Raw genomic sequence first — 15,570 nt, 5'->3', positions numbered from 1 at the left:
AAATCAAACACCCTGAGATAAATCAGAATTTCCTTAACCTCGGAACGCAACTAGGTAGGCCATTTGTCTCTGTTCCCCTGAAGACAATGCTTCGTCACTAATAAATTCGCAAATTAAAAACGAAGATCCCATTCAAGAACCTTAGAGGGCAGGCCAGGCTTCTAGAACTTGGCTAGGCACGTGCTGTTCATCAACCACCTCTAAGGGCCTCAGGGATGAACCCAGCTACTCAGGTGAGTGAAAGCAGAGACACGCACTCACCTTTAGGCTCTCCATGAGGACAGCGGAGGAATCCTCCATGGAGGGACCATGGCCTGTCCAGGTGCCACTCGGAGTGCTGGTCTGATGCCAGCTGCTCTCAGAGGACGATGTTGCTGAGAGATAATCAATGCCAAACCCACCCATGGCTAAGGGATGAAAAGAGATAAGAATTCGAGAAGGTGTTTTATCACTGCCAGATGCCAAAAGCCAGGGAAAGACAGAGTAAGTCATTTCACGTCTGTGCAGTCGGGTCTCACCTGGCTTATCAGTTTTCCACCGATCTGTAGCCCTCCTCTCCCTGTTATCTGGAGTCCCAATGGGCCCGAAATTGGAGAATGGAACAGAATTATGGTTGTGAGTTGGAGGAGAGCTTGGCAGGCTGCTCGGGTTAGAGGAATGCGGAGACTGGCTGGCTGGTGTTGAATGGTCTAGTCAAGGACAGCGAGAGAGAGCATCGAGTCGGTAAGCTGTTTCACAAACACACTAAGACCTGGAGTTTTCTGCAGATCTGGTCATTCAAATTCTACTGGAAATAACCACAGGGCTTTGGAGGAAAGGCAAACTAAGGGCCCCAGAAAGGGCTCTGCTGGATGCATGAATCGTTTCACTGGGTTGATCTAGGAACACACCTTTCCCTAGGCCAGAACAGAACGAAGCAGCAGACAATTCTGCCGTGTGCGTGCACTCATGTGGCCTGTTTCAGGTTAAGTATCCACTGGTGTCAGGGGATACTGGGGTTGACCAAAAACTCTGCATGGTTTTTCCACACAACAAAATACACATTTTTCATGTTCACTAATGACTTGACTGATTTGGACATGGTGAGTATGTCGGCTGTCTCCCGTGTGGTATGACGATGATCGTTCTCAATTCGTGCCTCCATCTGATCGCTGCCGACTTCCACTGGTCTACCGGACTGTGCAGCATCGTCCGGAGGGACAGCTCCAGTGCGACACTTCGCAATCACTTTCGACCCATTTGATCAGTAACAGCACCTTCTCCATACACTGCACAAATCTTTGTTTGCGTTTCAGTTGCATTTTTACCTTTCTTGAAATAATAAAGCATATATAATATTCTGAAAATGTTGCATTTTCTTCCACCTTCGATGTTAAAATGGCTACACAAAAATTCACCAATTTGTAAGTTTTTTTTTAATGCACAGCTATTATAACAGCTGCCATAATACAATCTAACAAAACTGTTTCGAATGAAGTCAAAGTCAACGAAGCACGACTAGAGCCATCACTTAGAAAAAACCAAATGGACTTTTTGGCCAACCCATGAGAATTGCCTTAACAACTATGAAATCAGACTCCACTTATAAAATAGGAATTTAAAAGATCTCTACTTTAAAAACTGCAGTTTTCCCCATGAAGAATGAATACATACAAACAAAAGTAAGAGCAGCTGAAACCCTTAAGACAGAGCCGTGCATTTCTCCCTGATGGCTCAGCTGGCGACTGAGCACGTGAAGAGGTGTCTGAGCAGACATAAACCAGCTCATCGGCCTTTTTTTTCCAGAAGTTACTTTTAAAAAATTGACCTGATATATTTATAATTATAGAATCATACGAACTCCATTTTAATCTACCGGTAATGTCAGTTCTATAATTCAAAGAGCAGTCCAGACCTGAACTGGCAGGAAGTGATGGGGACCACGGGGTCCCTTCAAATAGGGAGTACAGTGACGTCTCCTGCGGCGCCATCGAGGGATTCAGCTCGGCTTTGGAGCTGGTCGTCAGGTTTTTCCCATACACATCGTTGAACACACTGTTATTTGGGTATCTCTCCTGAAAGGCAATAACAACCCAGTCACGCAGCCTCACGCGAAGGAAAGGGGCACAAGGCAATGCCCAAATTCTCTCCACAGATGCTCCAGACCTTAAGCTTTTCTTAACAAGACAAATTCTGAAGGCTTTCATTTTTCAGTTTTCCTCTTAAATTCATTTCCCTTTGCTTCCCCTCACCCTTTATTTTGCTCCAATCTGTGCGATCCACCCGTGTTAAAAAGTATGAATAATTTATTGGCTACACAGAGCCCTAAGGACTTCAGTGTGAATTAAAAGCGAAAGGATTCAAACTTGCGACACACGAGGAGTCTTCAGAGCAGCCCAATCAGAGGGAGAGAGGATAACACCCAGTGCCCAGAAGATGCCCACACACGAAAGGGGAGAACAGGCACGCTGGAGACCGGAAAGAACCCACGAGCCCCCCAACAGTGCAAAGCAGCGCTCTTCGCGGTGCACCCACCTGGTTCAGAGAGAATCCGGTGAGGGACAGGAAAGAGGATGAATGTGACATGAGCTCGGAGGGCTTCTCCAATAAGGATTTCTTCACAGTCCCAGAAAAAAAGGGAGTTAAATTAAGCTTTCCATTTCCTTAACATGAACCTTAAGACACTATACAGCCAGGTAAAAGACCCCAGTTTGAGTGTGCCAGCACCCCCACCGCCCATATCGCGTACGACGTTAAGGCTTACAGACAGGTATCAACTCGGTCTGTTAAGACCATGACCCCAGGGAAGGGCCAGCTGCTACAGCAGGTGCTATCATCTAGCACAGAGACCCCGGCAGGGACAGGCCCTGGAGAACTCTCAAAACAAGAGGCTGGGCTGACCTGGCGCCATTCCCACCACCCCCACCCCCCCTGCCCCCAGTGTTTAAAACATGACAAAAACAACTTAAAGAAAAGCCCCACTAATCCGTATGACACTGGTTTTGCAAGCCTGGTTCCTAAGCAGCTTTGTCTGTGGTTTGCACTGGGTTATGCTTTTGTGTATGTGAAAGAGTTTACTCTGTATCATGTTTCTTCTTGTACTTCTTCCATACGAAAAGGTGTACACCTGCTTTTGCCCCACTCTGTATTAAAACAGTTGCTAAGGTCAAAGCTTCCGTTTATTAGCTCTGAGAGTCTCATTAGAAGAAAAAAAAGCTGCCCTGGCTGGTGTAGCTCAGTGGATTGAGCGTGGGCCTGTGAAGCAAAGGGTCGCCGGTTCAATTCCCAGTCAGGGCACATGCCTGGGTTGCAGGCCAGGTCCCCAGTGCGGGGCATGTGAGAGGCAACCACACATTGATGTTTCTCTCCCACTTTCTCCTTCCCTTCCCCTCTCTCTAAAAATAAATAAATAAAATATTTTTTAAAAAAGCTGAATCTGTGATGCTGTTTTCAAACAGTTGGTCAACAATGCTTTTATTAAACACCTACTACGTGCAAGTCACTTTCACACACATCATATCATTAGCAATGTTAAAAACAGAAAGGTTATAGTTAAGGAGTCTTAAAAACATAGACAAAAACACTAAGACGCCCTTCCCCCGTTTGTTCCATGAGCTTCATTTCCTATGGAGGGCGCAAGCGCAACAGGAACTAGGGTTCAAGAAGCAAGTGGACAGAGGCACCCCGCCCCGTCCGCGTCCGTGTCCGCCCCGGCAAGGCAGGCAAATGTCTAGGGACAGCAGCTCCCCCACAGGGCGTTCCACACCCCTAGGTGCTGTCCGGGCGCCACCACCGTTACGGTTTTTAGGGGATTTTATTTCTGCTCACTTGGGGGGGGGCGGGGCGTGGGAGCTCTCTACAGTCACTCATTCAGGCAAATTCTCAAGGGAAGTCAAGTGCCAGGGATGGCAGCCTCTGCCATGAGCGCCGTTCAGCCTTTATTTCTCCTAACACTGAAATCACTGCACTGTCATCTTATGTTTTCTTGTTCCATGTTTACGGGGAAGAAACAGAAAGAAATTAAAACTCAAACTACTTTATGTTTTCTTGAGGTGAAGCAAAGGGATGGAAAACGCCTCCCAGCACAGGGTTTCCTCTTTCCTCCCCAGCTCAGCAAACGTAAACACCGACGGCGTGCGTGCGGCGCCCGAGACGCAGCCGGGGTTCCGGGAGAGGGAGCCAGTCCGTCCTTCCACCTTGTACCTAGTCATTTACCCCTGCATTGGCTCATTTATGGCACCACAACAGCATCTGCAAATCGAATCCTCTTCCTTTTTACTCCTTGTTTTTAAAATTCTGGCTCTGGGCATGGCTGTTAATTAATTAACCAAACAGAAAAGAGCCACGTATCATTCAAACACATCAGAAAAAAAACTACAAGAGCCCTGGTCAGGTGGCTCAGATGGTTGGAGCATCATCCCTTGCACCAAAAGGTTGCAGGTTCAAACCCCAGTCAGGGCACATACCAGGGTGCAGGTTTGATCCCTGGTTGGGGTGTGCATGGGAGGCAACCGATCAATGCTTCTTTCTCATGTGGATTTCTCTCTTGAAAATATATCAATAAACATATTGCGTGAGGATTAAAGAAAACCTAGGACATCATTTCATTTCCCATTTTGAGTACAGGAGAAAAAACTCTTACTGTCCCTGAACAAGACTAAATGACACTGCAGTCCCTGGGTCCAGACAGCAGTGCCCCTTAAAGGGGAGCCCCTCTGCAGCACCACGTCCCGTGTGAGAGCAGAGCTGCAGGAGCCGGGGTCCTGATGGAGCTGGGACGGGAAGGTCTCGGGGACCAGGCAGTCAGAAACGTCCCTGACGGGTTCCACTACCATCTGAAGGACAGCTCAGGCCATCAAGAAGAAAATTTGACATTTCCGTGAAAAAGAAAAGCCCCCCAAAAGAAATCACCTATTCCAAAACCTCAGAAAAGCAGCTGGGTTAGTGCAACAAGAATTACATCAAATACATACAAAGAGGCTTCTTCCAGGAAGAGAGGCGAGAGGCCCCAGCAGAGCTGGGTAAAGATCAGGAGGGTTAGAAAAAATCAGCTCTTCCTCTTCCTCCAAGGCAGCCAGACTCTTTAACAGGTCCGGAGGAAGCAGAGGGGAGCCTTTGGGGTCCTAGTGACAGAAAGGATCACAGTGAGACGCAACAGGGACAAAAAAGCACTACGGTAGTAGCAAGATTGGGGGAGAAGGCAACTAAAGCTGAGGAGGAGGGAGTGATTAACAGTGAGGCGGTGTTATGCAAAGAGGAAAAGGCTCTGAAACACAAAAGCAAAGTGACACAGGACAGCAGGCGAGAAAGATCAACACAACACTAAGAAGCAGAAATACTGACACAGAGCAGAACAGAAAAGGTGAAGTGGCCAGTGAGTAAAACAATGCAATGGAGCCAAGTGACTCGCTTACCTTGTGCTAACAAACGAGCTACAAACTCGTACCTGTACCTCTGGGAATAAAAAGGGCAAGGAAGGGGGCCTCCACTATCAAAGTAACTGGCTGACTGTGTTCCTCTCAGAAAGCAACTTGCTTAAATGCAGCAAACCTGTTTCTAAACAGACGGTTCAGCACAGCCGAGGGAAGCTGTTTCAGGACCCTCTAGCGTGCCGGGTGAGAGACGCCTGCGCACGGCTGATCCGCCAGGACCATGCGAGCTCAGAGTCTGCAACAGGACCCCTCGGCTCCTCAAACCAGACAGGCTGTGCGGCTGTGAAGAGGAGAGCAGGCGCTGTGCCCACTGCCCCGCAGCACCGTGTAACACTGAGGGATCACAGCGGCCTTTACAAAACCAGCCCCTGAGAGATTCGGGACACGCAGCCCCACCCTGGCTCTGAAGTGCCTGGTGAGAGGAAAAGACACACACCTCAAATGGCATCCTGGGCACAGGGTCCTGCTCTGGACGGAAGACACCTGGTGACCGCTTGCCCCTGCGGTCCAAACTCGCTTGCTGGGCCATCACAGCTCTGTTATCAGCCACGCCGTAGGAAGAGTCCCAGTAGAATTCCGGGACCTTGACTTCTGAGGGGTTGTGGTTATATGGCTCCATGGGAAAAGGCTTCATTTTTTTCTCGAGAGGCGGCTGCTGCATCACAGGGGGCTGCAGCGACGGCTCAAACAGTTTTATGGGGTCTTGGGTCTGAAGGTAGTAGGGCTGTTTCACAGGCATGATTTTCCCTAATGGGCCTTGAACCTGAGGGGGATTCCACAGCTGTTTGGAGGCATCTGCCTGTTGATACTAAAAAAAGAGATGCCTGTCATCAGGACAAGGGTCACTTACAATGTCACTTACACTAAGTACTCAGGAATCACAGATCAAACTCGATGAGCTTTACAATCAACAAAACTCTAAGCCCTGGCTGGTGTAGCTCAGTGGATTGAGCATGGGCCTGCAAACCAGAGGATCGCGGTTCGATTCCCAGTCAGGGCACATGCCTGGGCTGCAGGTCAGTTCCCAGCAGGGGGCTCATGAGAGGCAACCGTACATTGATATTTCTCTCCTTCTTTTCCCCTCTAAAGATAAATAAATAAAATCTTAAAAAAAAAAAACCTTCTTTAAAAAAATTAATTAGAGTGGATCTCAAAGGGGTGAGGGCATCTTCTGGGGATTTTTCTTAAAAAACAAACAAACAAAAAAAAACAACAAACAAAAAAACCTCTAGGCCAGGGGTGTCAAACTCATTTTCACCGGGAGCCACATCAGCCTTCAGGTTGCCTTCAAAGAGCTGAATGTAATTTCAACTACTTAGCAGTTATGGAGTAGTTACCTTCATACAGCCCGAAAATTATTTCAGCCCTTTGAAGGCAACTGGGAGGTGGATGTGCCCCGCCCCCACCCGTGAAAATGACTTTGACACCCCTGCTTGCAGGCAATGCAGCAACTTCCTTTACCCTTCAGGCTTTGCAACACACAGAGCCTCCTGGGTATAGGTTATAGGGACTGAACTCATGTTCTTTCAGTTCAATTACTTGAGAGGTTTAATGAGTGTATGTGCGTCTGTCCCCCCTGGTTTCAAGTGCTGTGAAGATGACAATGTTTACAATTGGTGTCATTCTTAACACCTCATCAAGATTATGACTCTACTTTCCTTCTACAGTTTATCTTCACATAGCAAATAAATATTTATAGAAATCCTTTCCAATAAGACTGACAAGTAGTAGCAGCAAATAGTAAAAATCTACTATCCTTTACCAAAGTACAAAGGAAAACGTCTGAACTTTCCTAATCAGCGAAGAGAATGCTGTCATATTCTCATCGTCATCACAAGTCTAAGAGGTGCAGTACCTGAAAGTGCGACTAGTATTCCTAATGAACTGAATGAACACCGGCTGACCTCAGCCTCCCCCTCCTCCGTGCCGCCGAACAGCACACACGGTGCCACCTACCTGCTGGAACCCAGAGTGGTGAGGAGGGCTTTTCCCCAAAGCTGGCACAGCCTTTGTAGGGGACTGTTGTTGCTGAGCTAGAGCTTGAACCTGCAACTGGCTTGTAGACTGTGCTGTTGGCTGAGCTGGTAGAGATGAGAGGGGCTGCTGGGAGGGCGGCTGTGGCTGCTGAGGTCCCTGGTTCATCGGCCCCGGGCCAGAGGGCCGTTGCTGGCTGTAAGGAATGTGGGACTGCTTCCCAGCTTGCACCTGGTTTCCTGCTGGAGAGGGAGCTGCGGGCTGAAGAAAGGTTCCCGGGACAGAGACACCAGCTGGGAAGGTGTAACCTGAGCCCATGGAGAACGCCACAGGGGGGGGGATAACATACGTTGGGGGCGGGAACCCTTTAAAATAAAAGAACACAACTTTAGTTCCAAAGAAATAGGAAAAAAAGGGCAAAAATAAATTTGGGTTGGGATAGGGTGGGGAAGAGGTTTTCTCATAAGTTACAAAAGGCATGGATCGACCATCAAGTAAGACCGATCAAGTGAAAATCTTAAATTGCATTTCAATAATTTAATATAGACTACCGTCTGCTACTTCTATCCACTGAAGTAACTGGAGTGTTCTGAACATCGTGTCCAGCGGTAGGAACTCCTTCGTGGTAACAAACATGCGCTTACATATAAACTACCAGAGAAATAGCTCCAAACAATTTCATAAGCATTAGGGAAAACCTGCTACTCCAATAGAGAATAAATGACTCAGTGAAGGAACAGAACTCCTACACAGAGGGATTAAGGAGAAGAAATGACAAAACATATGTACCTGGCCGGCTGGGAAGAGGAGGGAAGGCTCCAGGGTGATGGATGGGGATGAACTGGGAATTACTTGCTTGACTTGGGGTTTGGGTTACAGGTGTTTTCCTGGCTTCAGACACTGGAGTCTTTCTTAGTTCCACCTGGGATTTTACCTGTGACCAACAGAAGCGAGACTATGATATTCTGAAACCCAAATGTGTCAGAAAGAAGCAACTACTCCGAGAAAAAAAAGTGTATGTTGAAGATATTTAAATTCACCTAAATCAAAAACAGGAAAATCAAGGCAGATCACTTAAGTGCCAATAAGACATACAGGCTTAGTTTCGTTAGTATAATTATTCTGCCCTCACAAAATCATAAAAACATCAAATATGGAAAGGACCTGAGAGCTCATTTGTTTTACAAATGAGACACCCAATGCCAACAGGTTAAAAACTTGCCTATGATCTTAAGGTGCCTATTATGGGCCCCGGTGCCCTTTATACTCTAGTTCATTAGATGACGCACATAAATTACAAATTACTAATGACCCATTCTTGCCCCCAGCTTGATTGCATCTGGGCAGCCCAAAGAGCATCAGTCAGGCATCCACCCTCCACCCTGCAACCACACCCCCGTCCAAACAAATAAGGACACTTTTTCAGGAACAAGCCCTGAGATCCCGTGCACGGAGCCAGAGAGGAGTGGATGCCACCTGCACTGCTCAAGACGAGTACAGTACAGCTAGGGGACAGACAGCTCTGGCTGAGGTGCAGAAGGCGGTGATGCACTGGCTGCGACCAGGCCCCTAAACCTACTCATCACTAGGCAGCCTGCAGAGGGGGGGAGACAAGGAGGCTGCGTCATCTGCCCGGCGAAGTCTGATCTTCGCTGGGCCGCAGCTACAGAGACCGGAGGAGGGGCAGGCAGAAGGTGCTGGGCTCTCTACCCCTAAAACACTGACCCCAGCCGCAGCGTTCATCTAGGATTTCCCCAGCACCCTTCTCTCTCGATGGATTTTCTTCATTTCTACCATATTTTTCTCTCCGTTTCTCCTCCTACTAGTAATCTTAAAATGTTCTTACTCCTCCCTTCCCCCCCCCCCCACCAAAATCCTGCAGGAAAATATACTGGAGGCAGTTTATTTGCAAGCAGCCTTCAATAATGTACGGATCCTTACTTATACTTACTGGGAATCTATTTGCCAAAATGTGTTAACAAAACAAACGGCTTTTACTCAAAGATTAATGGTATTAATAAAACTAGTAGAAAGTCAAGACCCCTTTCCTTCCTTTTATACAGAGTCATCTGTATCTCTTTGGAAAGGTTTTTTAAAAAGTTGCAAATAACTGAGCCACGTCCTTGCCTGGGCTCTGGCTTCACGACCTCCCTCGAGCCAGTGTAACGCGGAAGTGCTGATATGCCTCTGGCCAGCACAGCTACAAATGTCAAGGACGAGAGCCTCTCCTCTCTCTAAGAATATATTTCATGCTGTACAGTGAGTCTAAAAAGCCCCCAAACTTAATATTCTCTTGGTTCTACTGGACCAACCAGAGACCCCAAATTTCTCACCACAGCATTAACAAACGGCAACACTGCCTTCCAGAGAAAACACAAGTGTTTGAAGAACTGACGGCTCTGCAACTGCACATCTCAAACCACGGAAACGAAGAGAACTGATAAAAATGCCAAGCAGGTTAAGGCCCTGGCACTCACGAGACGATTCCCAGCGGTCAATGAAGTACCCGCCCACTACCTCAGCCCTTTCCAGGGCCTCACTGTGCGGCGCTGAAGAATGCACTCCGGCTTGCAGGACAGGCCGCCCTCAAGGCTTTAGGGACGAAATGAAAACTCTTGCCTCCACGTGAGCCTTCCTCTACCTCCTCTGCGGTTCACATACAGCTTACCTGCACTGCCACACTCTGCTTTCCTGTTTCCTGCAACTTTTCTAAGGTGCATGTCTTGGGCTCTGTTCTCCTCTTGCTGTTGTCCTTCTTTCCATCATTCTTAGTTACAGTTACTCCTTTGCTACAGTCCCTTCTCACCTCTTTGGGAGGAAAACTTCTTCCCTGGTCTCTGTTCACTTCTCGGGGCTTAATGTTCTCTTTGAAGGTGACCACGGGTTTCTCTCCGGTGTCACAGTTGTTGCTTAGATTTCGGCCCGTAGACAGCACCGATTTCAGTCCTGGGTTCCCATCCGTAGCCAGCGACTCTGTCATGGATGTCTCTTGTAGGCTGAGGTTCTCTTTGGCTTCACTGGGGTCCTCCAGTATTAACTCTGGGATTTCTGTGATAAACAATAATTTCCCTACCTCATTTTCACACTGAATCAGCCTGAAAAAAGTAAAAATAAATCCATATGTGAACATAACCCTAAGAAACAATAAAGACTGAACTGCGTACGGCTCCAACTGTCAAAACGCTCCCAGCCTCCAACAATGTGGATTCAGGCAGCACAAAGAGTAGTTGTGCGGGAACTCGATTCTCAGCACCACAACACATTTCCATGCCCTGTTCATGTTTCCCAGGAAGCACAGCTATAATCACTGAGCATGTTTTAAGTACAGGCACTAGATTGGGCCCGTGAAGCAGCCATCTCTAACTATCTATGACTCCTATTGTGCAGGTGTGAAAACCGAGCGAAGAGCTAGTTAGTTCCTTTGAACATGCAACCGTGCCAGTGTTCACAGTATGACAGGAACCTCAACACGAAAATGACTGTGAAACAGTGACCGACTTTGGAGAGGTTACGATCAGCTGGGGGAGTCCAGGGACACAGACCTGGGGAAGCAGCAGAACGAGAACCTGAACTCAAATCCGCCCGACTCTCAAACCTGTGCCGCTCCACTGCACCACCACCCCGCGTGCTTAATTAGCACTTAGCTGGCCGCTGGCCCCACCCCGGTCAGCACTGACCGAAACTGACCGCTGTGCCCTGTCCCCACGAAGCACCGTAACTGTGCAGACAACGCAGCTGCGCTCACTGAGTTGCGCAGATGTTTATAAATTAGAGCAGAAGCTCACGATAAACAAAGGGCAAGGCCAGTTCCTCTACAACAGACAGTGTGATGGAACGAAGAGAAATTTAAGAGTATAACGATCACTAGGGTCACAATTTATATTACCAACATTCTGTCTTAAGAGTTCACAATCAACAGCATGACACCAAAGACTAAAGCACAGGTGGGTGTCTACGTGTAGCCGCTGAGGAATACATACCTTGGCTGATTATCGGCGATCCACTTGCCTATGGAGATCAAGCGCTGTTGCCGTATCTGCCGCTGCTGACCCTCTTTGTCTCCTGTGATCCCCTGGTGGCCTTTGGAAAAATCCAAGTTCCTAAAATTGATATACACAAGTTACAAAAAGCTAAACTGTTAAAGATATTTTCCAGGCAACCAAGTTCACCTCATTAACTGAAATGGCTTCAGATTTTTCCACACAGGTTGGACAGCTCCTTGACATAATCTGCTACATTTGTTTGAATTTATATTCCCAAAGATTTTAAAAGGAATCCAGTGAAGCAAAGCAGAAAAAACACTACGCCAAGAATACGACAGGACAGTAAAAAGAGGAGCATTAGTTCCTTCTGACAAGCTAAGCTCTGAAAAGCTTTCACAAAATAGTCGGTATCTGAGCTAGAGGTTGGCCAGTCACAGTGAGCACTTACAGGTTCGTAAGGCAAAGAGAAAGAAGGAATGTTCTAGGCATAACATGAACAGAGTGTTGGAGGAATCAAAACAGAGCTATTTGAGAAGACAACGAAGTGGACGTATGTATGTTTAGGGAGGTGTTGGTGGGGAGGAGGGCAGAAGTGGAAAATGTGGCTGAAGAACTAAGCACTGCCCAGTGGCAGAGAAAACACCGAAAACCAAGCACCCGGACAGCACGGCACTGGGACAAGTGCTTCCGTACCAGCCACGGGGCATCCATCGCTGGTCTCCACTTCAGAAACCGGGTGTGAAAACAGAGCAGAAATAAACCACAGAAAGAGAGGGACTCTCGGTAGAGAAGCTGATTAGGAAGCCTTTTTTACTCCAGGTAAATGGTGATAAAAGCCCGAACTATCAGGAAATAAACAGGAGGAGTCATATCTAAGAAGCACTTTGGACAATGAATTACAAACACCAGGTGAGAAAGATTAACAAATAAGAAATTTTCAGATTCCTAGCTTGTTCATGTAGGTGGATAATGGCACATAGATAAATTCTGAAAGACCGTATTTTACTGATCAAATAGAAAAATATTAGCTGATATTTGGTTGTGTCAAAGTTTGAGATGTGAAAGGGAGATCAGATTTTTAGAAATGAGTCCAAACTCTAAGTGAAGTCAGAACTGAAAACTACAGACTTAGTATCCAAGAGATGAAAGCTCAAGACGAAGGGATGGATCTGACCGCTGCGGAGAAGGCAGAAAGCGGGAGGGAAGGGCCAGGGAAGAGCCATGGAGATCGGCGATGGTCCGCAGCAGGCGGTACAAGAGCAAGAATGCCAGAGGCCGGGTCTTCAGGGCGGAAGGAGAAGAGCGATGTTGCAGGGCTAACAAAACGAGATTTCATGAAGGAAAGTGACCAACAGAGGCAGGCTAAAGACAACTAAATAAGGTGAAAACGATGAGGTTGTGAGTTTTACTACTTAGAATACGGCATACTCGGTTATTACTAGGCCAAAAGGAAGTAACTGGTTGTTGAAAATCAATTAGGATACTGAAAATACAACACAGGGAGAGATGGACAGATGGAGCCGAGTTTGGGGGCAGGTTTGGGGGAAGGAATGAGATCAAGGACTCAGATGAAAGGGTTAGACATGAAAAGGGGTAAGAAGTTATTTCCCTGAGAGAGGAGGAATAGAGACAAAGAATGATGGGAAGAACAGACTACTTTATTTTTATATTAATACAAAATATGTCAAGCAATATCATTTTGTTTACATCTGGTTCCCATTTTTGAGAATTCCCCCTAATGTCAAGAAAGGCACAAAAGTAAATAAATTATCACTTAGAAGAAGCAATTTTCCTTTCCTTTCCTTTCCTCCACATTTTTAAAGCACTTACTATTGGGATCACATAGGAACTAAAGCGCAACATATTCAAATCCATTTTACATCGACAACTTTCACTACCAGTTCACATTATGGGAAGATGACGAAGCTGAGAAAGGTCCAAGGCCTGACTCCCCCACCGAGCCTGGTTCCCGCCCACCGTAACGCTGCAGTCACGGGGACCGACTCCACCTCCTCCTGCTGCCACCCACCTGAAAGAAGGTCTCAAAGCCAAGAATCCTTGCAACTCAAACTCCTCTGGAAGTGGTGTTGCTAGAGAAGGGGAGAAAACAAGATTTGTGAACACCTGAATTAAAATACTGTTGTTTACAATACTGCTTACTAAGCAGGGGGGTGTCTTCTATACAGGACGGTATGATGTTCCTGGTTGCTTGCTCCTCTTTATAGCAACAGTCCTGATAAAATGACGGGCCTGCCGAAGCCCTGCACGTGGGCTCTGGACCTAAGCCTTGTCCTAATCCTCACCTACTGCCCCGTGCTTAGGAGGAGGGTAGGATGGCTTTTTCTCCGCAGTCTTACAAGTTCACAGCCTCAGACCCAGTAATCCCACAGTACTGGACAAAAAGACTGATAGCACCTGGGAGAAACCAGACTTCGGGGCACTATGCCAAACCCGCTGAATCATAAACTGCATTTACCAAGGCCCCAGGTGACTGACACACAAATCTAACACTTAAAGAGCATTGACCTAATGGAAGAGAAATAATCAGAAAGGGGTCAACCAAAGATTGTTCAGAGTAGAATTACTTATAATGGGGAAAATTTTAAAGCAAGTGGATAATGATTAAATAAATCATGGCACATCTGCATCACGGAATATTATGCGGCTGGTAAAAATCGTGTTTCAAAATGTTTCAATGAATCTGAAAGCAAACACACACTCTCCTGCAGGCTGTGTGCGTACACACCAGAAAAGGCCCACAGAAAACACACTGCAACGCGAATAGCATAAAGTGTCTCTGTATGACGGTGCCACGGGTGACTTGTGTTCTTTACATCTGTACGTCCCGAATGTTTTATGGTACGCACATCTTACTTCAACAGAGTGGTGCTGGTCACATTAGTTTTTTTAACCTTAAACAGAAAGAGCGAGGAGGACGGAAAGAACTGGACGGCAGCACGCCCTCCAGACTCCTGTTCAGATGCAGCTGACCAGGAGCACAAGCTGCTGGGGGAACATCACCTCTGCTTCCTCCCACTCAGTCGGTGTCGAGTTCAAAGTCACTTCTGAGAAAGTACACTTTATAAACATGCAAGAAGGCACCTGGTTTTCTCTGGCCGGAAGCCCAGCGTTAGTGATGAAGAACAATCCCAACACCACGAGGCCGAGCTGGGCCTTACCATTGGTACTCGAGAGATCCTCTTCATGGGGATGGAAGCTATTTAGAAGGGAAATCAGCCAGGGCCAAATGCTGTAAAGGAGAGAGAGAGTTGAGACTTTATTTTTGCACAAGAGAAACCAGAACACTAATAAGCCGTGAAAATGTTACCTATAGGACCTAGACTTTCTGTGTTTTCTCCCTTGCTTCAGGATTTTAAAGACTGTATGACTTCCTAAAGCATGTTCGCAAAGATTTCTAGATAAAAAATATCTAGCTACCAGAAGGGTGAAATTTTCGTGATAGATACTTACTACTGCAGATGTTTTCCAGGCTCCTAATTTCACAGCCAGTGAAAGTAATTTTTCAGTTTGAAACGCTGAGAACCGATATTTACTGAGAAGTCGCTGACCGGAGAAGCAGCATTTTTAGGCTTTCCTATACGCATCAGCGGTGCGGCCCATTGCTAGTTCTTCCTCTGTGACACGGTGTGGTTACACGAGCCTGGTCACAGGCTCTAGTCAAAGTGACGACTACACACTTCTCTTCATGCACAAAGAACGCACACGTTGTTACAATGCCCTTACCTCTAAGCTCTGTTTCCTAATACACAGGCAATTTCTGTGAAAGTTTGCAAAATATTTTAAAATAGTTTAATATTTACTTAAAAAATTAAAAATAATCATGTCTACTTAAGGTAGTATTAACCTTTCCTTGGAATTTTAACTTCTCACCCATGTTGGTGAGAGTGGGAGTTCAAAAAAGGCCAGGCGCCCGCGCATCGGATGTGAACAGCCCCGCCATGGAGACGACCGGAGGCTCACAACCACTCTAGGCTGCGCACTTTGAATATGGGAATACGCTGCTTCAAAGAAATACAAGAGCATATATAAGAGAAAAGACAGGGACACAAGCATTTAAAAATAAATGTTTGCAACAAGCCTTTAGGGATATAACAAATGACGAGAGATGGTTAGAAAAGGTAAGCTAAAAAAAAATTAGATGAGAACAACAATGTCTTTATGCAACAAACATGAGATCTCAG

The 15,570-nt window shown here is 46.7% G+C and overlaps 1 protein-coding gene across 6 annotated transcripts in view; it reads right to left on the bottom strand.

Moving 5' to 3' along the window:
• Positions 1-15,570, bottom strand: part of SMG7 (SMG7 nonsense mediated mRNA decay factor) — a 68,013-nt gene that overhangs the window by 2,674 nt on the left and 49,769 nt on the right. For 3 of the 6 annotated variants that reach the window (XM_037035280.1, XM_037035278.1, XM_037035282.1), the window contains 12 exons: positions 14,548-14,618; positions 13,398-13,458; positions 11,366-11,485; positions 10,192-10,480; positions 8,175-8,319; positions 7,368-7,750; positions 5,848-6,219; positions 4,953-5,102; positions 2,515-2,595; positions 1,856-2,054; positions 519-689; positions 262-407 (listed from right to left, as the gene is read on the bottom strand). In XM_037035280.1, the coding sequence (XP_036891175.1) occupies positions 262-407; positions 519-689; positions 1,856-2,054; positions 2,515-2,595; positions 4,953-5,102; positions 5,848-6,219; positions 7,368-7,750; positions 8,175-8,319; positions 10,192-10,480; positions 11,366-11,485; positions 13,398-13,458; positions 14,548-14,618 (2,188 nt within the window). The remainder of the gene's footprint in view (positions 1-261; positions 408-518; positions 690-1,855; positions 2,055-2,514; positions 2,596-4,952; positions 5,103-5,847; positions 6,220-7,367; positions 7,751-8,174; positions 8,320-10,191; positions 10,481-11,365; positions 11,486-13,397; positions 13,459-14,547; positions 14,619-15,570) is intronic. The other 3 variants (XM_037035283.1, XM_037035284.1, XM_037035279.1) reach the window with 3 other exon arrangements.

Source organism: Sturnira hondurensis, unplaced genomic scaffold, assembly GCF_014824575.4.
Source record: "Sturnira hondurensis isolate 20B ecotype Veracruz unplaced genomic scaffold, ASM1482457v3 Scaffold0022215, whole genome shotgun sequence".
Classification (NCBI taxonomy): Eukaryota; Metazoa; Chordata; class Mammalia; order Chiroptera; family Phyllostomidae; genus Sturnira; species Sturnira hondurensis.
The sequence above is the reverse complement of the archived record's forward strand: the minus strand, read 5'-3'. Positions and strand labels throughout refer to the sequence as shown.